General features: G+C 36.1%; 1 protein-coding gene across 1 annotated transcript in view; it reads right to left on the bottom strand.

The window, feature by feature from the left end:
• PLCZ1 (phospholipase C zeta 1) overlaps positions 1 to 27,289 on the bottom strand; it is a 53,502-nt gene that overhangs the window by 13,187 nt on the left and 13,026 nt on the right. Inside the window, exons 5-9 of the mRNA XM_075114788.1 lie at positions 25,648 to 25,792; positions 23,170 to 23,322; positions 12,051 to 12,278; positions 9,632 to 9,788; positions 7,862 to 7,978 (exon numbers count right to left, since the gene is read on the bottom strand). Coding sequence (XP_074970889.1) covers positions 7,862 to 7,978; positions 9,632 to 9,788; positions 12,051 to 12,278; positions 23,170 to 23,322; positions 25,648 to 25,792 — 800 coding nt within the window. The remainder of the gene's footprint in view (positions 1 to 7,861; positions 7,979 to 9,631; positions 9,789 to 12,050; positions 12,279 to 23,169; positions 23,323 to 25,647; positions 25,793 to 27,289) is intronic.

Genomic DNA, 27,289 nt, shown 5'->3' with positions numbered 1-27,289 from the left:
TTACGACTCTCTGCCAAATTACAGCAGCCTCCTCAGGCTGCTCTGAGCCTGAGCATTACTTGCTGTTCTGGTCCTGTCATGACATGTCACTCCGATCCCCACTGCCACCTCTGAGTTCTTGTTAATTCAGGCTTGTGGACAAAGTCAGCCCAAAGTCAGTCTTTTAAGCATCCTCAGCATCTCCTTTGCCTTGGGCTTTTTGAGGTTTTTTTATATCTTTTGCAGCTTTAGCCCTCTTGCCAAGCCAGTGAATAGGTGAGATCCCACCCAAACTTTATGAACAAGGACTTATGTCTACCAGGAAAACAAAAAGTATAAAGTGATTGGTTCCCTTATAACACACAGCAGACTTAACTGGTTAGCATAAATTTTTGCATACAAACTGTCTCTCATCTCTTTTTCTGACCAAAAAATTTGGTCAAACAGTATGATTTTTTTCCTCCCCTTACAGAATAAAATGGGGATTTAGCTATACAGACTCCAAATTTTATTAAGCTTAATTATAATTTCTGGCTTTGCTTATCACTGACACAACTTGAAATGGCTTCTCTTATTCTACAGAAACTTAATTTATGAATGACTTACAACATGATGTATTCTGCCGTAGTAAGAGAATCTTCTCTTCTGAGAACTGAGTAACACGCCTGACTGTATGACACATCATGCCCAGCATGTGCAGTCAGTCTGCGCTTATTGTCTTTGGGCTAATTCAATACTGTTGCTCTAAAGACACTGTCATTAGGAACGTTAAGAATTCAGTCATTCTAATGTTCATAATTGCTGACATTGTTCCTACTTAATTACAAGTAGCTCTACTGGAAAGAAGATGTCAGGTGATTAAAAGTCATCCATTGTCCAAGTATACTTGCAACTGGTTTCAATTAGGAATCCTCTCTTGTGAGGTTCTCATGGGAAAAGCACCTAAAGCATTTCTGATAAACTATCAAATCTAAAATCTAAATTGATTTTTGCTATTTAATTAATGTGTCAGCCTGAAAGTTACACTTCAGTGTAAGTCTGAGCATCTTTTGGTTGTCATTTCACTTACTTCACACCTGAACTAGATACTTTTCCGAAATTATTTTTAAAATTTGTTTGCCTTGTGCTTCTTGGCAGAACAGTGTGTATTATCAGCTCCCCTTTCCTGTTTTACTCTGGATCTCTAACACAGGGTTTAGAACAAGGTCAGCAAAGAGTTCAGAGACAATTGTGTCCCTGTAATTTTTTTCTGTCTTTCTTTAAAATTGACAAATTTCAGATAGATTACTTAGTACTCCATTAGTTGTCTGCAGTTGTAGCTTTAGTGAAGACAGAAGGAAAAATTAATGATAAAATGAAATTTCTGTGTTCCTTTACTTTTAAGTGAAATCCCAGTATCTATGACATACACCAAAGAAACCTGCCTAAAAGGAAGCAGGCTCCAGAGTAGTCCAAAAGCTTTGTCATAAACCTGGCAGTTAAGAGATGTTCCTGCAAGAGAAACATGAAACCTTTATTCAAAACACCTCCCAGCCCTTGGAGGCATTCCAAAGGAAAGGTGAGTGTATTTAGGTAGCTTCGTATACCAGGGTGATATTGTCCCACCTAACTTGTAGCTGTCTACATGTGAGTTAGCTGCCACAGTACAGCTAGTGAAGGTCTAATCAATGAAGCTTAATGGGTCCATACTTTAAGTATGGGATTAATCATATCCCTGGAGTCTGCAATTCTAATAGGTGTCCCATTGGGCTGGGGACTTATGGGAGCAAACAGTAAGAGGTGAACCAACCCTTTTTTAGGGTTCCATAAACCATGATGACCATGCAGCCGATTACAGCTGTGGATTTCTTTCCAACTACGTGACTGCTAATAATAAACACACTTCTTTTTTTGGCATATTAGTATTAACTTTCAACAATGCACTATTCAACAGTATTTAGTAAGATTTGTCAGTTGTGCAAGACCTAATTTTCACTTCCTAAAGACGAATTTTTGGACTGTTAAAACCGTGCCCTTTCTGCAGCTGACCTATGATGGCTAGCCCTGTCCTTGAAACCTCAACAAGAGGGAGTGGCCAATGAAGAGATGCTTTTCTACGCCTTCTCATTTCATTCTTCCAGGGTATTGCTTGGCTTGGGAGCTAGCAGGAAAGCTTTCCTGTCTTTCTGATAGCACATTCTCCGTGAGTCAGTTGTGGGATAAGGCCACAGCAAGCCCAAACAAAGAATGAGCTCTAGACTAGAAGGATAACTGTACAGAGCAGCCTGGGCATGTTTTTTTGCCATGAAGTGTATTATGTGTCAGACTCATCCGCTGCCTTTGAGCAGAAGAGGTGTTTTAGTTTGGGACAAAATCTGGAGCCCATTTCGGAAAGATAGCTGAAGTTCTGTTTAATGGCTGAAGACTAACTATATTAGGCTTTCAGATGCAGAATGAACAAAGGTGAAATGCTGTGACTTATCTGTCTTTTCCATGTCATAGGCAATATTTACAGTTAAGTTATCTAAAGGTTTTAAGGATCACAATGCTAGATTAAGAGTGCTCACTTACTATCTAACTGTAATAATGTATACTGTGAAGACCTTTGAGGTATTCCAATAACCTAACCAGGCATAAAAATAAAAGCATTAAAGCATGTCACTTCACAAATTTCTAGAAATCACTAGAAATTCAGACAACAACAATTTAAAGCTATAATGTAGTGGATTCTCTCCATTTGTTCCAGATGTCACATTAGCTGTTAAAAAAAGCCATGTTATAGAAAATGCCTGCTTTACACTTTTGCTATGTTATAAAAAAAAGTCCAGTAAAAATAATAACCAAGAGTATAAACTTATTATGACAAAAACCTAATTAAATCTATAAGAAAAAGTAGTATTCTGTCATCTATTAATAGAAGAACCTGTGTTTTTCCTTAAATTCAATGTCATTATTTCACAAATTCCTTTACTAAATTTGACACTCCATCACATATTCTAAAAAGTACAGTGTTCAGTAAGATTGCGAGAATCTCTAAACTTCTCATGATCAAACATAATCTGTTTATTTAGAAAAAAAAAATCAGTCCTGTTGCCTCCAGTTTTGCCATTTGTCCAGTGAGAAACGATTTTACAGAAAACATACAACTGAAAATTCCAAAATAAATTAGTGATCCTGTGCCCTCTTTATGAGTCTTTCCAAAGTCTGCTGCTTCTTTAATTTTTCACTCACTTAGAACCCAAGCAAGGTCAGACTTGACAGTTATTTTAAGTTGCACAGGTGGGGCACACCAAGATTTAAATAAGTAGGTTTATTTTTCCTACATATCTTCAGAGGTTAAAATCAGAACTAGTTAGAGAAGTCTTTATCACTCATCTTTTTATGCATTATTTTTAGTCATATTATTGCACACAAGATTTAAACACAAAACAGATGTGACAAAATCGCCAAGCTGCATTTCGATGTCAAAGGCCAAAACAAAACCTACGATAAGAAGAAAGCCATCATGAAAGCAGTGGAACCTTCACAGCAGCATAAAAATTTTTATGAGTTCTCCAGAAAACATATGCTCTATATAACCTCTTCTAAAGCAACGTTCTGTTTCTGCCATACCATGGCTTTCTTATATAACTTAGGACATTTTTTTGTCATTCCTGTAGACTGTTTTGATACATGGATAATACTTTCTACAGCATGCAAAGGACATATTCAAAAGGATATTTAAGTATTTTTTTTTTCACTGAGGTTTTCTTTTGGTTTGGTTTTTTTTTTTTGCTCTGTTTTTGTCAGTCAATATAATACAACTGATATCTGTTTATTTAAATAACTGTCTTGAATTTTCTTTCCCTACATAAATCTTTACATTCCATTTTATTTACTAAATAAAAAGGAAGATATGGATACACCAAACCAGTTCTTTCCAGTGCCACACTGCAGTTGTATGCAGGAGGCATACTAATTTTCCCAGACTATAAAAACTTATTGTAGCTATTTTTCTCCATCAGATCTCTTTATTCACAAAACCGATCCTGTTGTTATGAGTCTCAGTTTTCAGAGAATGGACACTGAATGCACAGTGATATCCAAAAGTGATTTTGTGGAAACTCTGTACTTTTTACTGTGGCTTTTAACCTGCCTTCCTCTGGAAATTAAGTTTACACAATTACATAGTTCTTATTCTCAGCCCCAACAAATCTTGAGCCTGTTGGACCATTTCATCCTGCTTTACCTGAGTGCCAGTCTGCTCCGAGTTAATACGATCCAACCAATTTAAAGAAAATTGCTGGCAAGGTATAGAAGAGATCCTCTTTTGGGTGTATCACTAAGGGAAGTAAAGGAATAACTTCACTCTCATCATTTACATGAGGCAGAAGCCTGGAAGGGAGTATTACATGTAGGTTTGAACAAAACCTAATATATTTTCTTTGCCCAGCCAGAACAGTTATGGATATTAGAGGAACTTAAAGATAAGCGAGGAGAGTAATCTAGCAGGTGTGGGGAGGGTGAAGGGAGCTGAGGAAGGGGAATAGGTGACATAGGAGAAATCTGAGGGTCCTATAAACAGTTTTAGGAAAGCAGTAGAAGGGATCTGGAGGGATTACTTCTGTGCATGGGATGCAGAGTGCAATGGCAGAGAGGCAGGGAGGGTATGTGGGCTATATGGACACAGGACAGACACAAAACTTAAAAAATCTGTGTTAAATCAGTGGAGAGACATCAGCAGAAGATTCACTGAGTGGAGCTTTGGGAGTTGCATTATGAAATGCAGTTATATTTCTGCCAAACTGTTATCTAAAACAGATTAAGGAATCAAGAATAGATCTGACATGGCTTGGAAATAATATATGTGGAGAATTGCTTATAATCAGCCTATTCCCATGAGAAAAATGTTTCTTTAAATGAAGATGCAAATGATGTGACCAAGAGGGCAGATCTAACCACTTCCTGCATATTTTTGATTCTTCCAGGAAGGGGCCCAAAGCCCCTATACAGCAAAAAGCATATGTTTTGTATGTTAATGTTTAGAATGACTTTTCATTAAAGTATACGCTGAGTCAACAGTCAATGTAGTCATTTTGAAAGACTTCAATTCTGTTTGAGATATAACAAATGGATATTCTTTGCAGAGATCATTCTGGAGATTTACAGGTTAGAAAGAAAACTAGTAAACTACAGAATGATAAGCCTGAGAGATTAATTCAGCTTTAAATTAAGGACCTCTGGCCCATGTTTCCTTTAAGCATGAAACAAATCTACTAGTTTTTAACAGCAATGTAGATAGCATACAGAGAGTGCACCACCCCAGGTGAATAATCCAACAATAGCATGGCATCAAGCTAAGTGATATCAAGCACAAGGGCAGAATATAAACAAACTGATTTCAAATGGTATGGTAATGGCGAGATACTTCCAGCAATAGCCTAACCCTAGCCCAAATCTGTACCATAAGTAAACATTCATAACTACACAGACACAAATATAATTTATACTAGCTAGGAATTTTTTCACTCTACTGTAGTTGTAAATCTATACCTCAGTACAACAGTCAGGATGAGAAGAAGAATTTGTAACACTGAGAGAATTATGGGGCATCTGAGTACATTTCAGTTCTTTCATGGAACAGCCAGCACTGAATGACCAAATTCAACCAATCTCCTCAGTCATTGTTTCCCACCTTGCCTCAACATGTGGCAGTGACAGCATGGCATAGCTCAGGGTGGGGACAGCAAATGGTAAGAAACTTTGGCTTGGGCTTGTCCTCCACTACTTGTGGTCAGGGTCACAGACATGGGGACAGCAGTCTCTCAGTAAAAGCTGAGGCATGATGCTCCTTCTAAGTTCTATAACTGCAGAAGTGTAACTGGGGTTACATTAGGAGGTTAATCAATAAATTATATGCATGTGCATGATTAATTGGAAATAGAACACTATTAAAAACATTTCTGAGAAGGTAACTTGAAATGGAAAATATTTTGGGAGCTGAGAAAGGAAACAAGTGGAAGCTTGGAGCAAGGGTGCATACAGGCTCCAGGGCCCTACAGGCAAAATGAAATCTGTGCCCATCTCTCTATGAGCGTGTATTGTAATATAATGAGGCAAGACCATACATTTCACCTCTCAAAACCGTGAGCCTGTGGCAAACTGCCCTGCTCACCCCACAGTCTCCCTCAGGTGGCCTTGGTATAGAATCAGAATAAAAGACAGAATACATATGTGGATGCAAAAATACTATTCTCTACTTTACCTAAGGCTGAAGAAGGTGTAACAGACTGATGTAGAAAAATATTCTGTAACTAAGAACCTTTTAAACTGAAGAACAAAAATTATGCAGGCAAGATTGTCCCTAAAGCCATTAAAAAGGGGAAAGTGCCTACAGGGGAGAGGTTTTTCAAAGCCTGCAGAATAGAAGAGTCATGCTTATTTTTACAATTTCAAACTAAAAACTAACTTGAAATTAAGAGAACCAGAATTATTGTTATTTCATTGCTCAGGGAACTAATATGCTTTGTACTGGAAATTAAGATGTCAAACTTCGCTTCTATACAGTCACTGGAGACTCCCAGCAGCCCCCAGCTGTACCTGGGTATTGTGCTGACCAGGATCATTTGAGGGTTTCTTTGCAGTAGCAGATCATAATCTGGGAATTCTTGGCACCAATATTAATTGTTGTGCTCACACCTGCATCTGTGCCACTCCAGTCACACTAAACCATTGAAAACCCACCAATCCTTCAGATGAGGCTTCCATTGCTGTGTAAAAATTCCTAAATCACACATAGATATCTTTTTATCACCTCTTCGAATTCAATGCTATAGGGTAACCTTACGAAAAAGCAATTACATTTCAACAATTTCCACCTTTAGTTAAACAGGCAGCTGCTTCTATTCACTTGCTAACCGCAAAGTAGCTATAAAGAGTGAAAGACCTCAGCTGAAAAAGAATTTTTTTAAAAAGAGGAATAATAAAAACAGAGAAAAATGAAAAAAAGAAGGGGAGGGGGGGAAGACGAAGCTACCATTTCCATTTTCTCTTGTAAAGGTGCTCTGTTTATACCTTAGCCACAGCTGACAAATAAGCGTGGAGGTTATGGACTTTGATTAATACTGCATGCAAAAGAATGTAATCTATTTTCATTTTCTTGAGAGCTATATTGTAATTTTTTTTTTTTGGCAGTACAATGCTTAATGCATGACACGCTTGCTTTTACCTCAAAACCTAAGGTAACATAGTTGACAATAATTTCAGCCCAAACAAACAGGCAGTAAAATGCAAAAACATAATTTAGACTCTCCTTAGAGATACCCACAGATAAATATTATAGAATTATTAATAAAAAAGGAAATAACATATGAAGAAAAAGAAGAAAATTCTGGTTTAGTTGTTGAAAGTTGTCTATATATGTGCTTTTGCTACACTGTTTCATAAGATAAAATCATGCTTTGTTTACTCATAGTGCTAGGAGTAATACTAAATAAGGTTCAAAATTTTAAAATGTTTTATTGTTCTTATTAGTGTTTTTCTTATTCCCCAATTAAAAAAAAAGGTAGCTTAAAGGAATTAACAAATTATAATAAATTGGGATATTTGGGATAAGATATAGCTATTTAACAGAAAATGGTATTTATAATTAGTTAGGTCCTAAGTCTAATTAATTACAAAAGTAAATAAATGAAAATAGGATTCCTTTTAGTTATTCTATATTGGAATTCCTGGATTCCAGGATGTAAAATTACTAGGATATGTAGACTGAAGGAGAAGGTTAGATAACAAAATGGAAGTGATGCCACTGAGGGAAAATATGTAACTTATATAACACAAGAAAATACGATAGGAAGGAAAAACTCTTGTATCTGTATAATGTCTGCAAACCCTGGAATGCAACAGTCTCTGCAACCATACGTACCCATTTGACACCCCACATTCCAGAACTCTTGAGGATTATAATTTGAAGAGTTCGCTCTTGTTCCTTTGGGGTAGATTCTTGTAATGAATCTTGAGGTATGTGAAACAAACTCTTTAGCTGAAAAACAGAGTGACAAAACCTTGGTAAGAAAAACTTTATTAATAAAGACATCCTATTTGAATAAATAGTAATAAAAATATAATAATCTGATCCAGCAAAATTTTTTTACATGATCAAAATTTAAAAATAAAAAACAAAATTTGTTACATGATCAGTATATCATATCAATATATTTATATTTTAGGACATTTCTTTGCATGTTAACATTAGCGTATGCGCCTCTCTGAGATGTGGCTGAAATCCTACTTTAAAATCTTAAAATGTGATCTTATTTTGTATATATTTGAATGTGATAGTATTTCTGCCTATAGTGCAGACTTTTGTTCAATAACCAAGGATCATTCCTTCATGGAAGTATTCTGTTTTTTCACCTCTTCATTAGGTAAATATATGATTTTTATCCTAAAGCCCACTGTGTTCTCATGGAAAACTGGAAAGACACAAACCAGGAAATTGACCAAAGAGCCCACTCATTCTTTGATAGTTCAATAGGGAAAAAAAATCGCCCTTAGATGATTGCTTGATTGCTGTTTTGACATTTAAATAAAACGACTGAATAATCTCAAGATGAGTGAACAGAGCATTTCTAAAAGACATCTAATTGGTTCCTTTATAATCTTCAGAAGACGTTAACTATTCAAGTGAGTTGATTTTCTTCCTCCTAGCAGTGTTCTCTCACACAAAGGCATAAATTAAACAGATGTGGAAGATTTCAAATTACTTCTACCTACACTATTCCTGTTTTGTAATGAAACAGAAACCTTTACATTTCCAGGATCATAACTCCTATCCTTTCCATCCTCCCCACACCCCCCACCCCTATTTTTTTTTTTTTTTTGATAGAACTACTTCTATCTTCACTAGATTGCTAGAGGGAATAGAGAGGACTCTGACTATGGACAGCTGGCAAAAGCCTACATGTTGTGCTGCCATTCAGCGCCATTCACCTAGACAACTGTTGAATCATCTCCACAGCATGGTGGCTGGCAGCTGGACTGGCCCTGAATGCATGGGCCTGTGACAGACTTCATTCTCATGGGCAGTTATCTCTGTTCTTAACATTCCCTTAAGGCTGTTGGCAGACAGCTGGAGTTAAAACAGCAGAGGCTGCACTGTATTGGCTGCACCAAATGGAGATGCTCCAACACAGAATGAGTTTTGAATAATCCAGCTTCACTGGTATGAAAGATCTGGTCCAATGGAGCAAAATGCCTGCTGTGGGGTTTATTCATTCTATCAGTGCAGATTCTCTTCACTGTAGTTATCATCAAAGCCAGGGGTGCTGCATGACCAACTGCAGTGAGTACTACAGACCACCTCTTCCACTCATTTTCAAGTATTGACTGCAACTTCTAAATTATTTGATGCAGAAAACAATGAATCAAAAGATATTAATATATTTTGTATACTACTTTAATATTTTTTCTTATAAAACTACATGAAATTAAAACAAAGCTCTTTCAATTTTCCTTACAAAACCGATACATAAAAATACAGTGCAAATAACAAGATATTTCTAAAATAATGTTATAAAAGCAACAAAATTAAATTAGGCAATATGTGTTTCATAAAATTTTAACCCTTCCAATATGTAAGTGGTAAACCATAGCAACATTGTAACTTTTATGTGATTAAATCAAAAGAGATTACCTGAATGTTTTACAAATTTTCGTGCTCGAACTTCTCCAATTGAATTATTTTCATAGCAGTTCTGATTAGTTAGGGAATGCTCAAAGCTCACAAACTTCTCCGATTTGGTATAAATCACAAGGTCTGACAAGGCAATGGCAATTTTTATCTTCTTCATCTAATAATCATAATATAAAATAATGGAAGAATAAAAAATCACAATAATGTATATTTCATTATTATTAACAGTTCAGAAGAATCTATAAATTTGGATGCAGAAAGCATAGGAATATGTGTCAAAATTAGTGAATATTTAAGTTTACGATATGACTTTTCATAATGAGGGTTGATCCAGTCAGAGACAATTCAGGTTATTGTCTCTATGTTCATCATAGCAATTTCAGTGTGAATGGACAGATGCTTCCAGCGCTTCCTAGCACAGTGATCTGTTGGACAGCTTTATAATCTCCCTGCTTCTGAGACTGGTATGTAAATTAACATAATTTTTCATGGCTCTTAACATTACTCATTTAAATTATATGTCCAACTTTATATTCCTAAATAGATGAAGTACTAGAAAAGGTATACTGGTAGGAAGTATTTGGAGAAAAAAAAAGAGCAGGAGAATCTATATATCAATAACACAAACTCAACTACAAAATGTAGAATAGCAGGAGTAATTTTTATCATACCAAGTAAATCAGTCATAGGTATATTCCTCCAAGCATCGCTCTGAAGTTAGGAAAACTCTGTTCTTCTTAATTAAGATGAAAAGTTCTTTGGCCAACGTCTTTGTTTAGTCTTGCTCCATTACCAAAACAAGCAAAAGCAAAGGCTACTGTACACTGACTGAAGCAACTGAAATTTTAGCAGAGGCTTATCTCTTAAACTGAATTACCATGTGACCTCTTCATTTTACTTAGCATGAACTTGTGAGCTAATCAGTGGTAGCAGCCAGCAAAGAGCTGATGGTACTAATAGTGTTTACATTCCAATAAAGGTTTTGAAGGCAAATTCTCATCTGACAAAATAATAAGGATTGACTGCTCATGGCTCTTAAACTATGCAAAGTTCAAGCACATTAATTATTCTGGGTGTGTGTCCCCTGAGAAACAATAGGAATCTACTGGCGTAGAACTGAATAACACAACTCTCTGGATTTGAAAGACAGTGACACAGCCAAAGCCAACAGCATTATTAGGGTATCTTGGGTGTGGATTCAAAAGGTCTCCCAACCTCCAATACAGCAATAGAGTGGGGCCTCAGAATAAATAGTTCCACTCCAGTAAGGTGGAACTCTGGAAGCCATTTTCTCTTCTGCCTGTGAAACATGACCAGACATCTGTTGCTGCTGTGAATCAAGTTGTATGTGATATATGTTCTGGTCTGTAACGTGATGTTACAAATATATGTGACCCTATATGGAAATTTGGCCTTCCCTGTTCAAAAGAGGACTCTATCCTTTCTCAGAATTTTGAATTACTATCTCTCCATATCAGATGGAAAGAAAAAGAAGCAAAGATCTGGACCTTCAGATCACAGAGAGGAAGAGACACTGCCTCTCAGCAAAAAACAATAAGCCCTGAGGAGCATTACCAGGGGTGAATGCTGATACATTCAGATAATCAGAGCATGATGTGCAAAAGTGGCTGGATACTGAGTGCTTCCTGCCTGCTGATACAACTTGAACAAAGCCATTTGAATCCTGATGGAGCCACAGATTGCCATGGCAGACAATTACTATTTGGTTAAAAAAATGAGTAAGTTCAATTTGACTATTAAGAAGAAAATTACAGCCAATTTTTACACTCTCTTTCAGAAATAGTATTTAATGTTAAGTGTCTATGTGATAAAGGTAAAAATACCTTTTCTATTATAAGCACTTAAAAAGGTTTTAGCACAACCAGAATGCTACACCTAATTTCATGCATAAATCCAGAACAAAAGAAAATAGGGGAATGGGAACTGTTCAAATTTTCCATGATAGACTGGTGGACTGTGGGAAGAAATAGGTAGTTAACTCTTTCATCATCAGGAATTGCTATGAGTGTTCTCCATGCATAGCTCTAGGCGGGCCTTGAGACCAACGTAGCAGTTGGGCAACTTCATCTTAGATCGATTGTAGTATTGAGCACCTGGAACAAGCACAAGACTTGAAAATGAAAAATGCAGGTGAAGTTTAGGATGGGAGCATAGGAAAGGGTTGCGTTTTGGTTGGATACTAAAATATGCTCCAATTTAGAATGTCTTGTAAAATCAGGAGAACTCTGAAACATTGAGCTAAAAAAATATTACCTCAAAATATAGTGCTCTAAGTAATTTTAAAGCCTACCCTTTAAATTTAGTCTGTATTTTAAGATAATATGGTCCTTTTTATAACAAACAAACAAAAAGCTGGCATATATCTGTGTTTTCTAAGTTTGATTGAGACAAAAGTTACCTTTGCCTTTTTTCGAGGTGGGGCTGAAGGTCTACATTCACTTTTTCTTTTTGAGGAATTACTTTTTGGGTAAAGAGGGACTTTCTCATCAAGCTCATCTTCGTCGGACAGATTTTCGAATTCAGAAACTTCCCCTGTCTCACCATGACTGTCAAGATCTCTCCTGAGCATACCTTCTTCAATTGTTCCAACTTTTTTATTTTTTACCAGAATTTTGAATTTTAATGCCTGTAGAAAAGAGGTTAAAGAGTAGTAACTAGAATTATGTATGGACTGATTGCACTTTTTCAAATCTAGATATTGTTCAACCCACATGCAAAGCTGTTTATTAAATATAATGAAGTGAGGCAACACAATGAAGTGAAGATAGATATCGGTGATGCAGAAGTCAAGAGCAAGTAAAACAAACAGAATCTGGGAATCAAAGTGCACAAGAGGATGTGAATATCTAGCCCCATGATGGGAAGAAAGGCTCTCCACCAAACAGATAGACATTTGCTGAAACACTGAGCAAGATTAAGGTAGGAAGTTAAGTAAGTGTCAGAGGTGATGGCCAGGTAAGACATAGGAGGTTTTGGATTTTTTTACTATGCATGAATACATTTTTATATAGAGACTCATGTATCTGACCTTAATCTGAAATTTTTTTTAAGCTATCATTGCAGCTCCTGGAATTTTTTTACCCTACTTGATCAGTGCATTTCTGCACATCTGTCTAGCGTACCAAATTAAAAGTTTTGTGGTTATGTCATTATACAGTGGATCCTCATGCTGATTTTACCTAGTCAGGGAAATTAACAGGGTTTGGTAATTTCTTGCCTAAGCAGTTTCTCTGTTTTTAAATGGGTATGTTTCAACTTCCATAATAAAAAATGTAAGGAAAAAATTCATTAAAGATTATAATTTCTAATAAGATGGTTTTCATCTATGCACCTGAATCCTATGAGTATAAATTGCACTTAGATTTTTGAAGTTATATTCATAGTAAAACAGCTATTATGTATCAGACATTCTTCTCTATCTCTGTATACAAGAACCGCCTGTGAGAACTTAGGTTCTTGAATAAAGTAATCCACAAAAATATTCCTGAAGTTTCATATGCACTATTGAAAAGGAAGGCTATATTGCTGGGAAAGTTACAGAGACAAGGAACAAATACTCACACATTAAATAAAAGATACCTGAAATATTATATTTTAAGGTATCCATTAAGTAAATATGAAAAGCATGGATGATAGAAACTTATATATAAAACCAAAGCTTTATAACAGAAACTAGAGCCGTGGGCAAAAAATCAGACATTCCATTTATTTACATTTTATCTCCATTGCGGATAATTCCCTCATCATTTCAGATCTTGTGTTAGTAGTTAGTCAGTGTGCCACTGGAAAGAGATATCCTATGCTTAATATCTATCAATGCCATGCTATTGTAAGATTTGATTAGTCTCTTTGCACTGGTGATTCAGAATAAGCATGCCCTTTAACTTTCCCTTCATTTCTTATTGATGCACTCATTTTTTCTTCTGTGATATTTTTAGAAGAGTTTTAGAATGAGTAATGCTACTCATATTTTAGAGAGTTCTGAATTCTTCTTTGCATCTTCATATTTCCCATTTAAAAGCAATTCTATCTACTTATGGTTATGTATTTTATTATTCATAGGTAAGATTTAATTCTACCAATTAAAAAAAAAAAAACTGGTATAAAAGGGAAGGAAAACTGCCTCCTATATGTAAACCTGCTTTAAGTAAAAAAAGACCATAGTCTGCGTCATCATATAAAAAAGGGCTCTGATGCTTTAAGTCAGATAGTTTCTACAATTCTCTTTATGAACTGTTAGCAAAGATGTAAATACCCTGAAGTAGGACAAACAATTCTTTTTTTTTTTCTATAAACATAAGATTTTAAAATCACAACTCTCTTTTCAAAAACAGTTACAGAAAACACTCTAGAAAGAAAAATTTTTGCCATGATTTTGGCCAGAAGCAGATTCCAATAATAGTTCCAAATCACTAAAAGTGAACCATGAACTAAAAAAACCATATGACAGATTTTAAGTCTGAGCTTCAAACAGATCTTAAAAAAAAAAACAACCAACTTATGGTAAATGTATGGTTACAAAATCAGTGTCCATTTGAAATTCAAATTCTTTAACTGGTAATCGCCAGTGCTAAACATGTGGCATCTTTTCATATGAATATCTAAATCTTTTAAGCAGACAAGGAGCTGAAAGTCTGAACATTCAGTATAACTTCTCTTTTCTGGTTTAAATATAAAATACAAAATATTTTAAAAATACATGTTTATCATGTACTGATATATAAACTGTAAGGATACTAAAAAATTTAAATGTGTAAAACATAATAGGTCTTCCCTAGAGCATAACAGGACTTCAAGGCTGGTGTAAGCAAAAGCCTCCAAGTACAATCAATTGGAACAAATATTTAAATAATTAAATGAACTAAATTTTGTTATTGTACTAAATAGGCATTCTGGTTAATGTGATGTACAACACAAATCAGAACAGCTGAAATAATACAAGACTCCAAGAGAAAATTACAAGCACTTTGGAATAGATCAGGCAAACCCACCTTCTGACAACTGCAATACGCTCTGTCCTTAAAAACAATTTTGCAAGATATTATTTCTCATTCATCTATTGGAAAGAGTCCCAAACTTCAAAGATAAAGAGAGCATCAATTTGCTAATGGCTCAGAGGCTTGACCTATTATAACTGTTGGCAGTAAGGTTAGATCCCATTGGAAAACAGGACCTTTAGCTGGCAATGCCTTGTCCTGTTTTACCTGAGGACTCCATAAGACATAAGAGAAATATGAAAACACCCACAGACTTTCCCAACCTTACAATCAAAAAGACATCTGACAGTAGTCTTGGAGAAAGTTCTAGTGCAGATGATATTGCATTTCTTAGAGACTTTTAAGGCAAAAAAAAAAAAGGGCTGTAACTCACCCTCAAATATGTTGCAAAACCCACTGTTAACCAATCTGCAGCTCGTGGTTCAAGAATCTGCAACAACGCAGAGTAGCAAGGGCCAGCAGCTGCACAAGGTGACCCAGGAGCTGAGGGTGACAGCAGGGCAGGCATGGGGCAATGACCTCACCAACTAAGGCAACAGTTAAGACAAGTAGAGCAGGTCTGGTGATGGTAGGCAAGTTCAGGAAGCAGTCCAGTGACTGCCAGACAAGTCATGAGGCAGGTCCAAGGTCAAACCAGGAAGCCATATCACATAGTGCAGAATGGCTGAGTTTGGAAGGGATTCCTGTAGACCATTCAGTGAAACCACCCTGTTCAAAGCGGGACCAATAAGATTAGGGCTGCGTCCAGTCAGGTTTTGAGTATTTTCAAGATCGAGACTCCATAATATCTCTTGGCAACCTGCTCTAGTGCCTGACCACTCTGACAGCAAAAATTATTTTTCTCACGATAAAATGGAATTTCTTGTATTTCAGTTTGTTCCCACTGCCTCTAGTCATTTCACTGTGCACCCCTGAGAAAAGTCTGAACCCTAGAGAATCTAGAAATTTTACTGTAAACAAGACTTATTTTCTTATTTTCGAGGTCATCAACCAAGGCATGCTACACTTTCAACACCTTTCATCTAATTTTTTTAAAGAATAGATGTTATAAACAGATTGAAAGGCAAAACAGTGAACTGGAAATGTTTTTGACTTGCTAAGAAGCAAAGATATTTCTGATGCAGGCTCTTGGTCAAGACATTTACATATGTGACTTGTAGGTCAAAAAAATAGGAATGAATCTCATCATTGAAGCCACAGAATTAAATATGCTAAAGCAGTCTTGATCTCGAATTTCTGAGTGAAAATCTTCATGTCCTACTTTTTCAATAACAAGAATATAAGACTATAAAACCCTATAAAGATATGGGAGAGGAAAATCTGGAGATGGTTAGACTGAAAATTGAATCATATAGCCACAGGTTAATCAGACCATTACCCTTTTGTCAGACGTTACAGACAGTCACTAAGAACCTATTTTTCAGAGATTATAGACAGCCACGTACAACCAAGTTTTGAAAGTTTCTCAGTGAGACAGGTCTTTACAGAGAAAGGAAGAAAGTGCAGTAGCAATATGAATCTCATAGACATACACTCAAAAGTCATATTTGGTGTCGAAGAATGTGGCACTTGCTTCACCCAGACTGGTGTGTTCTGGGATAACAGTGACTATTCTAGGAAAAGAGTGTCTGAGTCTGGAAAGCTCCTTTGTATATTGAGTAGACACAAGCGAAGAAAAAGGTGAAGGAGGAGTCCTGGCTATGGGGTTAGCTGGGTTTCCCCCTAATAGTAGGATTTAAAATGCCCAGAGAGCATAAAATTGTACTGGAGACTTCTATGAATCTTCCTCAGGGAGATTATTGAATAAGAACTTTTATTTAGATAGCATGTCTTTATTTAGGCTATTTATTTAGATAGCATGGCTTACAGCAAAACCTTGAATATCATGGCCAGAAATGCTTCTGAACCACCACAATATAGTAATTGATCCTGCAGCTGTGTGGTAAACATTGAAGACGACTTGTAAAATAACAATAGCTGCCCCTTCACCTTCAGTTAATGATGCAACAATACCTCTTTCTGATTTTGTGATAGGAAACCTGCAAATAATGAAAAATTCCTAAGCAGTTCATGTACGCATCATGTCAGCAGTGTAAGGTAGTTTGATGTACTATGATGCAAAATAATTGAAAACTTCATCAAAAGCATTGATGCATTTACATTATTCTTTGTGTGTTACATTTGAGGCCTACCTGTTTCTCTCAGTAGCTGTCAAACCCATTAGAGAGGAAAGATTCAGCAGGGTAAGAAAAAATTGATCTCACTTCCAGGATTCTAATATTTTTCTAAGTTCATCTACAAATTGCTGCACAATACACCACATTCTGTCGCTTTATATCAGCATAATCCAGGAGTGCTGGTGCAACTGGCAGAGGTCTCTGGTGCCAGTCAGTGATGCCGAATATAATTTAATGTGGGAACTGACTAAAAGGACCTGATATTCCAGTGAATACTAAAGGAAGTTCACGAAGTCTCTTTAGAAGCACCATAGTGGCCAAGACTGCAAGGAGAGGACTGTAGTGGGTCTGTTGCTTTGGGTGACAAAATATATGCATGGGAAGGAAGTAAGAGGATAGATACTGTAGAAGAGATTGGTGAAGCTCAAGGATGGCCTCAGTTTAGCTCAGTGGATAAGGGGTATGTGAAAGAATGAAACAGTGGAAAAGCCTTCTCTTTCCTCGACTCCACATGTAGAGGAAGAATTGTCTGTTGAGATGCTACAAAATACAGTAATATTCCAGGGAATTAACAGTACTAGTACAGTGAGCTGCAGGGTGAACATATGGCTCATGCCACAGAATTAAAACAACTCTTTTCATGAAATTTTCTGGGTTTTGTGTTTCAGGGCAAGTGGGTGTTGAGAAAAAGCAGAAAGCTATAGCTTTCAGTGACCAATTTTATCTTCTGGACCTCCTTGTGGTTTTCACTCAGACTTACAATGGTAAGAGACATCTGCATTAGCTGTGGTCCAAGGAAGCACCTAAGACTGGGTTTGCTCTGCATTTTAATCCTTCCAGACACACAAAATCATCTCAGCTAACAAAGGTGCAGCTCAAGTGCAGAGAAGGAAGTAGGAAATTGATCAGACAACAGAAGAGAAAATAATTTCCATGGGAATCTCCAAGATCTAAATAAGAACCTGTAATTGTCATGGTATTCCCTTCATGTACAGACAAGGGCACCATCTGATTCAGATCTTGAAGAGCATTGAGAAGTGGCTATTGAAACGGAAAACTTGCATAAGCTGCATGTACCCCTTCATGGGAGGAGAAAAACTTGGAACAACAACAATAGTTGTCAGATAAGGAGGATTTCCCAGCCAAGAAACATATTATTCACTCTCATGTGACAGGGAGAAGTTGGATGTTGAAGGTCCTTGCCAAAGAAATCTGAGAGAAAAAGGAAGGAGGGCTGAACTGATTAGTCCAGAGCCAAATCTTTGAGGGATCCTACAAGTAGGTTGTTAAAAAAAGCCTAGCAAAGAAGCCAATAGCACAGGAGGTGACAACTAAGTGATCAATAACTTGTTGTGCAGCAGGCAATCAGAGGACTTCAGGGACAAAATATGCCCATTGCATTGATAGGTGTGAGGCACATGTGGAAGTAAAGAGGTTTGTGCTGTTTCCTTAGGGATAGTATTAGAATGGAATATTCTCTAACAGAGAATATTATAAAACATGTCTCTGCGGTTATTGTTAATCTCAATGAAAAGTGAAAAACTCTCTACCCTTTCAATCCCTCCCATCTTCCTTGCTAAGGAGGTTGGAGCTCAACTCAAGGTAGGTGAAGATGACAAAAGAAAGTAGAAAGATTTTAGGGAAAGTGGAGGTAAAGCTTTGTAACTCTAATCCAAATATCTTAATTTTTAAACTCAGAGTAATGCAATTCATATATATATCACACACAGAGAGTAAAGTCACTTGAAGTATATTCACTTTAATACTGAGCTACTTCAGTGTGACACTCAAGATAAGTTAATATTTTAGCATATAAGCAATTCACCACTTATTTTTATTTTGCTTTAATATAAGACAGTGTAACACTCTGAAATAAAGAAACAATACTGAAGAAATAATAATTTTAAATTAATATTTAGAACAGATTTCAAAAGCATATTCAAAAACACGTGCTAAGGAAACAGCAAATAATCTAGGTGAAAGAAATATGTTTTAACACAGAACATGTTGAACAGGACTGCAAAGAAAACTTAAGACCTATTACTAGGCTAAATTAGAGCATATAATGATTTCTTTTAAAAATGTTGCTTTTTGCTACGTTTTCTATTTCTTTTTCTTTCCTTCAATATTCAATGAAAGATACAGGTTCACATATAAATACAGATGAGTTACATAGGAAAGTTTCAAAAGAGGAAACTGATTTCAAAGCTTTCCTTTCTTGTTGCATGTGAATATAATACAGATAGAAACAGTCGTCTGATAAGAATTTTGCTAGTAAAACTACTCATGTAGACAGGTACACCAATTCCCTTGAGTGCATCATTCATAGTAATTTTTTTCAAAATATCTAATCAGGCTATCTGTTGTATCAGCCTTTAGGGAAATGTATTTACTGCGCTTGAGCCATGCCAATGAACACTTATCATTCTGTTGAACCAATCTCATATCTGAGCAATTACAATGAACTTTAATCATCCTGACACTTACTATACTTTATTAGACTTATATTAGAAATCAGAAGACTGTCATGTTTAAAGAACAGTGCCTTTACTCTGTTACTGGTGTTAACACTTCTGGCACAATTTTCTTCCTGGGTTGGCTTTACCAGTTGGGGTCCTACAGAGTCATACCTGATGCAATAGCTTTGCCTTGGATAAAGTGGAACAGTAAACTATAGAGGTAACAACTCTCTTTTTTTACACTGAGAATCCTTCTCACAAGCAGTATTTTAAATTAATGATTTACGGTTTTGTAACATCTCTTTTGCACTGCTTAAGTAAAGCAGGCTGTATTGGGGTTGTGTGGCAGGGTTTTGGTAGTGGTGGGGGCTACAGGGGTGGCTTCTGTGAGAAGGTGCTAGAAGCTTCCCCCATCTATGATAAAGCCCGTGCCAGCTGGCTCCAAGAGGACCCACCACTGGCCAAGGCTGAGCCCACCAGCTATGGCAGTAGTGGCTCTGGGATAACATACTTAGGAAGGGGAGGGGGGGGAACCAAACTGTGCCATTGCAGCAAGAGGAAAAGAGTGAGAATATGTGAGAGCAGCAACTCTGCAGACACCAGGGTCAGTGAAGACGGAGGGACAGGAGGTGCTCCAGGCACCAGAGCAGAGATTCCCCTGCAGCCTGTGGTGAAGACCATGGTGAGGCAGGCTGTCCCCTTGGAGCCCATAGAGGTTAACAGCAGAGCAGATATCCACCTGCAGCCCATGGAGGACCCCAAACCAGAGCAGGTGGATGCCCAAAGGAGACTGTGACCCCATGGGAAACCTACACTGGAGCAGAATCCTGGCAGGACCTGTGGCCCCATGGAGAGAGGAGCCACACTGGAGCAGGTTTGCTGGCAGGACTTGTGACCCCAGGGGGGACCCACACTGGAGCAGTCTGTGAAGATCTGTAGTCTGTGGGAAGGACCCCACACTGGAGCAGAAGAGTGTGGGGAGTCCTGCCCCTGAGAAGGAAGACGCAGCAGAGACAACATGTGATGAATTGGCCACAGCCCCCATGCCTTGTCTCCCTGCGCTGCTGGAGGGGAGGAGGTAGAGAAAATCAGGAGTGAAGTTAAGCCTAGGAAGAAGGGATGGGTGGGAGGAAGGTGTTTTAAGACTCAGTTTTATTTCTCATTACCCTACTCTGATTTGATTGCTAATAAATTAAGCTAATTTCCCCAAGTCAAGTTTGTTTTGCCCGTGATGAAAATTGATGAGTGCTCTCTCCCTGTCCTTATCTCGACCCACATGCCTTTCATTATATTTTCTGTCCCCTGTCCAGCTGAGGAAGGTGAATGATAGACTGGCTTTGGTGGATACCTGGTGTCAAGCAGGCTTACAACTAAGTTCAGCATCTGGATAGCTCAAATGATAATGAATTTACCCAGTTCTTGAATATGTATAAGGTCCCAAGCTTTAAGGATGTGATGCCACTAAACTCCTTTTGAACATGGACCAAAAATGAATCTTCAAATAGATGCTAGCCAAAAGTCAAGCTTACTTCTCTATTTGCAAATTCAATCATAAGTACATAATTCCACTGCAAAATAAAATCCTAATGATTTTTTTTACATGCTTGATCAGAGCAGCTAACAGAAATGTAGATGATCCTAATCCTTGTTCACTCTCAACATAGTGATTTACTAAATTCAGACTTTTGTAAGTCAGCTGAGGACAGTGGTATTATTTAGGTAACTCTTATGTCTTACATAGATGTGGAATACATCTCACAGAACTTTAAAAGATTAGAAGTTCAATAGAATGAATTTTACCTGAACAGCATACATTTAAGTGAGCAATCAGTATGGAACCCAGCAATGCATTTTCAGGCAAAAATTCTACAGAGCTGACTTGTGAAAACTCTAAGCTATAGAAATATAAAGTATGATTTCCCTATATCACAGTGAACATATGGTAAGGGACATATCTCAAAGAAAGTAGTATTTTTAAATATGTGATTCAGTGACTCCACGATTCAGATGCAGTACACCGCTTATGTTTGCTACAGAGGGCACATGATCCTTGGACATTTATTAGACTGAATCCAGCTAAGCTTTGAGAAGCTTTAAAACAAACCCTTATGTCTAATACAGCTTATATTTTTGTCTAATTTACACAACAGTTTTCAAGGTTGCAGAGTGATACTGGACAGTGTGATATAACAAGATAATGCTACAATCTAAAAAAAATATGTTGGCTTACTGAAAAATGTATTAAGGTGTATTAAATATATTTATGACAGCATTGCTACAAATATATAAAAGTTTGTAATACTTTAGCAAGACTTTTGGACACAACACTTCAAAAATATTTTTTCCATGGCAAATCCTTTACAAAAATACATCTCTGTGTGTGTTGTCTTTCCTTATGACTGTGTTTTTCCTCCCCACATTTTCATTTGCATTGTTCCTATTCCAGTTACTGTAAAAAAAGGTATAAAATATATCTACCACTGATAACAGTGACGAGCCTAAATAACAATTTTGTATGTATGTATGTCTTCATGTTACAAGAGATTAAGAAAAAACTTTTGTCCTTGAAAGAAAATTATGTGCAAAGACTGGAACAATGGGAACTTATTTGTTTTAGTTTGCAATAAAATTTTCAACACCCATCTAATTGCCTTTTCTGACTTCATATCCCAGGGGTCTCAAGCCACCAGCTGAGAAACACTGCCTTAGGGAGAAACACACTGAGAAAGAATGTTTTTGCAGTAACAGAACTCGATGAAATAGTTCCATCAGCATTATTATTGACAAAAAAATGTAGATTCAGTTTTCCATTTCAATAACATGTTTAAATTTCAGGAAATTCTTTCAATCTAAGGAACACAAATTAAATTAGCAGAAAACAGATATACTACCATGTATAAAGTGAAGACTTTTAAATTTTGTTTCAAAGCATAATGTTGTTTAAAAATTTATACTTTGTTTCCTCTTTTAAAACTAAAACACTGGAAACCTCATTTCAAAGAAAAGGAAGAGAGTAGAGGACTGATCAGTTTAACCTCAAAATGTTGACTTTACAGGTCAACAGAAACTTTGAAGCTGTTCGCTATAACACAACATTTCAGTAACTTGAAATTTCCAAAAATAAATTAATCAGGTGTTTGCATAGCTGTCAGGTTCGGAGTTCAGAATCAGTCGTGCTTACTTCTACAATCTTTGGCAAGTTATTCCCTGTGTATAAATCTGCCCTCTTTAAAGGCAGATGATGTTTTCTGTGTTTAGACTACCACATCTCCAACATAGGACTACTGTAGATGAACCACACTATGATAACTTAATTCATATTAAGTAATAGTTTACTTTTTAAAAGATCTGAGTAATTTCAGTGTTCCTACTCAGTTTTTGATATGCAGGTTTATTCAGTGGTACTAAGTATGGTTCAAAATAACAATATACATTACTACAGGTGCCATATAAAATGCAGGTTTCCATATAAAATAAAATGCAAGCCACAAACTTTACTTAACTGTTTCTTTATATAAAATAAAATAAAACTTGTAATGCATCTAAAGCACCACAAGTTGGAAAGATGTGAACTACAAGATGTAAGGCTTTGCAAAAATGTTAGTATGTTAGCTTTTATCAAATACATGTTTCAGCATTGTATTGAAAACTCTTTCTCTTTAAACAAAAACTTCCATATTAACCCACATGATTAATTTTTGCTTCTTCTGTTTTCTTTATCTTTTCATGTGACTTTTTGTGTTGTTTAATATTTTTTGTTACCACTTGAAGTCTATTTCAGAAACCAGATGAGTAATTTCATAAATTCAGTTTCAGAAGATTAAAAAAAAACAAAACGAACTTTTTTTTCCTATCATTCACAGAGAAAAATGCAACGTGATTACCTCAGGAGAAGGCAGTTGAGTAACCACTGAACCACCAACTGTTGAAGTAAGAAGTTTGTCACCTAGAATACTTTCTAAATAGTCTGCCATTACTTCCTGTTGCTTAGGGCTGCAGTGGTTCTCCAAAGACAGTACAACTGGATAGTCAGATGCCTGGAAATAGAATTCAAAGGTTTTTATTATTAATAAATAAAAAGAGGACTACTTGATTTCCCAAAATATCTTACAAAAGTCCCCTTGGTAATCTATATTTTTCTTTATTTTCAAAACTTTCAGAATATAGGTTAGTTGTTTCGGGTTAGTAACACAATTAAAAAAGCTCACAATTTTTATGGAAAAAAGGAAGCACAGTTGAAAAAGATAAAAATGCACCCTCAGGATGTTAAGGGGGGGTTAAACCAGGGCTAGACATATAAAGAGATGAAAAAACTAACTGGGGAAATAAAATTAAGATCAGTTAAGAAGGACTCAATACTTCATTAGAGAAACCAGGTAAAATCTGCACATATTGAGTTGTATTTGTCCAATAATCCATAGAAAATAATTTATCAGAAGCATTTAACAAACTGATTAAAGTTGGATGTAAAGAAAGTAGAGAGAAAATAAGTGTTAAATCAGCCAAAATCAGACTGATTCAGTTGCACAGGGCAGAGTACAACCTGGAAGCAAAAGGCAGAATTTCCACAGAGTTAATGGCTCAGCTGATACACAGAGCTTCTAAAGGATGATGCGTTGGCTGTTTTGTGTCTGAAACAGGGATAAACAAGGCAAAACTGGCTTTCAGCTAAATATTAATTGTAGCCACTTATTTACTGTAAGTGACACAGATTTAAAATCTTTCTCTGTTTTGTGGGGGAGGGTTTTTGTTTTCTGTACAGCATTTTCTCTATTGTTTACACATTCTTGTTAGGAAAAGAGAGAATTGATTTGGTTTGTTTTTCAAAGGTAAAACCAGATTCTAAAATTGCAATTGACAAAGTAAACTAGGATTATATGTCTTTCACTTTAATTTATGACAGATTTTAACTGACTACATTTCAAGTTGACAGTATCCTTAAAATTTGCTCAGAAATCGTTGTCTTCACATGAACAAGCTATGCATATTTTTTTGTAATATCACAAACTTTTCGTGGGGCTCTTTGTACATTACTTATCACAGTCCTGAAGCTAGACAGGTGAAACATGGAAAATTGAGAAAAAATCAGAAAATAGTTCAAATAAGACATGTCCATTTAGATAGTATAAGTAAATCTCATAAGTTGCCAGTAATACTGGTGGCTACTAAAAACAAATACCTTGAATAAAACCTTTGCTTGGGCAGAACCTAAACTGTCGATTTCTAAGGGAAGTACCATTTTATGTTTACCCTGTTTTTACACATTTCACCTGAGCATTTGCTATTAACTACTAATAGAAGCACACCTTAGATAGACAGCTGGTACAAACCACTACCTGTTGTTGTGATTATGTCATCTTACTGTAACTTGTGCCTGTTAAATGAAGTTTGTATTATAGTCATGTACACTGTGCTGTGTATTAGCAAAAACAGGTCAGTTATATCTAACGAGTTGTGAAGTAAAGTGAAATAAAACCGTATTTTTGTTTTCACTGTCTTTTAAAATCAGAAACTAATTACATGTTATATAGAAGTCAGAACAGAAAAAAATATAGCTTTCTTAACTCTGAGAAGGCTATAAATATATATGCATAAGAATCCATATACATGGATAATCATAGGTGTATATATTCACATAATACTGGCCTGAATACAAGGGTTATCTTAATAGTTGTTCAGGACTTCATTTGAGCAGGAGTTTTGCCAGAAACCTATACAAAAGACTGAGACAGTGCCAAAAACTCTCCAGCTTTCTCTGCTTTGCCAGAGACAGGCAGAAGGGACAATGCCCTTCGCTGTCAGAGTCATCTGACAAAAAGACAGCAGTAGATGGTAACATTTATCAGGCCTTTAATTCAAAATAAAAAGAGAGGAAATGGAAAACAAAGACTCAAGCTTAGCTATGATCTAACATTTTTCTCTGTTTTGTAAATTTAAATATAGGATATAAGACAGACTCATAGCAACAGAAGAACAAGTAAAGTAAAATGATGAAAAATATAGAGGAGTAAAACATCAGATTGATTCTGAAGTAGTTTTTACTTTACATCTAAGTCCTTGCTTAAATGACCTCAGGTGAGAATTCACCTAACAAACTGGGTAAGATCTGAATTCCTTGCACCAGGTTTAGTTTATCAACGTTATCAGCAAAATATGTTTACTGTTCCTTAAATAAAATAAAAAAAAGGTATTAAGAATAGATAGAACAAATTTCCCATAATTTATTTCAATAATGCCCACTACCACAAGCACTGTCTCTGTTTTATATTTTTTTACCCTGGAGAATCACTAACAACAACCATCTCCATGGGCTTTGTCGAAGCCACAGTAACATTTTAACCAACATATATATAGATACATACCACAAATGCATACTTGTCTATCACTTGAATTACAGAATGAAATGGAATTTTGCTCGTTAAAGTGTGACCATGATACACAACAGGTTCATTGTTTGAGCCATCCCAGCAGTCAATTTCCAGGCAACGACATCCTTTTAAGAGAGCACTTTAAAAGAACAAAAGAAACAATTTTACAGTCAAAAGAAAGATACCACACTTTCTTATACAAGTCGCTGTATTTCTGATTACAAGCACACTGAATAATTACAAAAAAAACCCAAACCCTACTTTTTAATCACAAAAGAAAAGAAATCCTACTGAATTATACAGATATGAGACAGAGCTATATTTTCTGTTATTTATCTTGACATGTTAGGTAATAAACTTTACTAGAGCATTAAGGAGTAACATGGATTATTTGAATAACCTTCATTAAGAGACTGAAAATAAGGGTCAAAGATTTAAATAAAAGAATTTTAGAATGATGGCAAATTGTTGCTTAAAATAGAAGAATAAATGTTTGAAAGGGCTTTTTTATTACTGTTCCAGGATTTGTCTGCAAGTGTGTGAATCATTATACTTAAAAATAACAGCATCACACTTGCAGGATCAGGTTTTTCTTGGTCTTTACATAGTTCAGTTGTTCTCCCCCACCTTATTTCTAAGAGAGAGGGCTAAAGTTTTTCAGATGCCCTAAATTTAATGGCAGCCCTTAAAAGTCTTAGGTGTCTAATATTTGGCTTGTTACTAATTTAAACACTCATTGTAGACTATTTAACCTATTTACAAATCTGTCTTTTACATGCTGCCCTTTACAGGCTAACAATATCTCAAAGATGCTTCTAGCTTATTTTAGCATTTTACACTTTCCTTACATAAATAGTACATAAAGAAGGGAGTGGATCCATAGTCTCTTTGCAATTACTTTAAGCAACACAGTATTAATGTCATATCATTTTAAATACCATTAGAAATAAGTTCACTAATGTTTATGATGATTGCAAGCCATTACAGAATATCCAGAGAACAACCAAAAGAAAAAAGTTCAGATAGATGATGGTTTCAACTGCTTTCACTTCACTAAAGTAGTACAACGTCATAGCAATGCTGGACACTTCATCTTCATACTTTCTGTCCCCCTCTGTATTGCCTTTATTACATAACCCATTTTCTCCCTCCCTGATGATTTCTCCTAAATGGATCTTGGCAATAAGGCATCTTGGTTTCCTTCTCCTCTTGGAGTCATATGCTGCATATTCAAAGGCAAAGGCTCTTCTCCCTCCTTGCTACTATAATGCCCACTTTCAACGTTGTTGTTGTTGCTTCTAAATTGACTGCACTGCAACATACACTGATCACAAATACCCTTGACATACTCCACTGTATTGTGCCCTTACATCCTGTATATTGATCAGATTAGAGTTTGCCCAGGAATTTTACATTTATTTCAGGGAGTCATTTATTTTTGCATGGTATGTTGAGATTAAAAACTGATTTAATCATATACTGTCCTGCATACTATAGATGTCATTTGCTGCGAGGTAGATTTTTTGAGATGTAAGTGAAAAAATAGATTGTTTCCAGACTACGAACAGATGGTTTGGCAAATATATTGAAAAGTGTACACACAAAATAAAATACCACCTCACATTTTCTGCTTCTA

The sequence above is a fragment of the Phalacrocorax aristotelis genome, chromosome 1 (assembly GCF_949628215.1).
Source record: "Phalacrocorax aristotelis chromosome 1, bGulAri2.1, whole genome shotgun sequence".
Lineage (NCBI taxonomy): Eukaryota > Metazoa > Chordata > Aves > Suliformes > Phalacrocoracidae > Phalacrocorax > Phalacrocorax aristotelis.
This window is presented reverse-complemented; position numbering and strand designations above follow the sequence as displayed.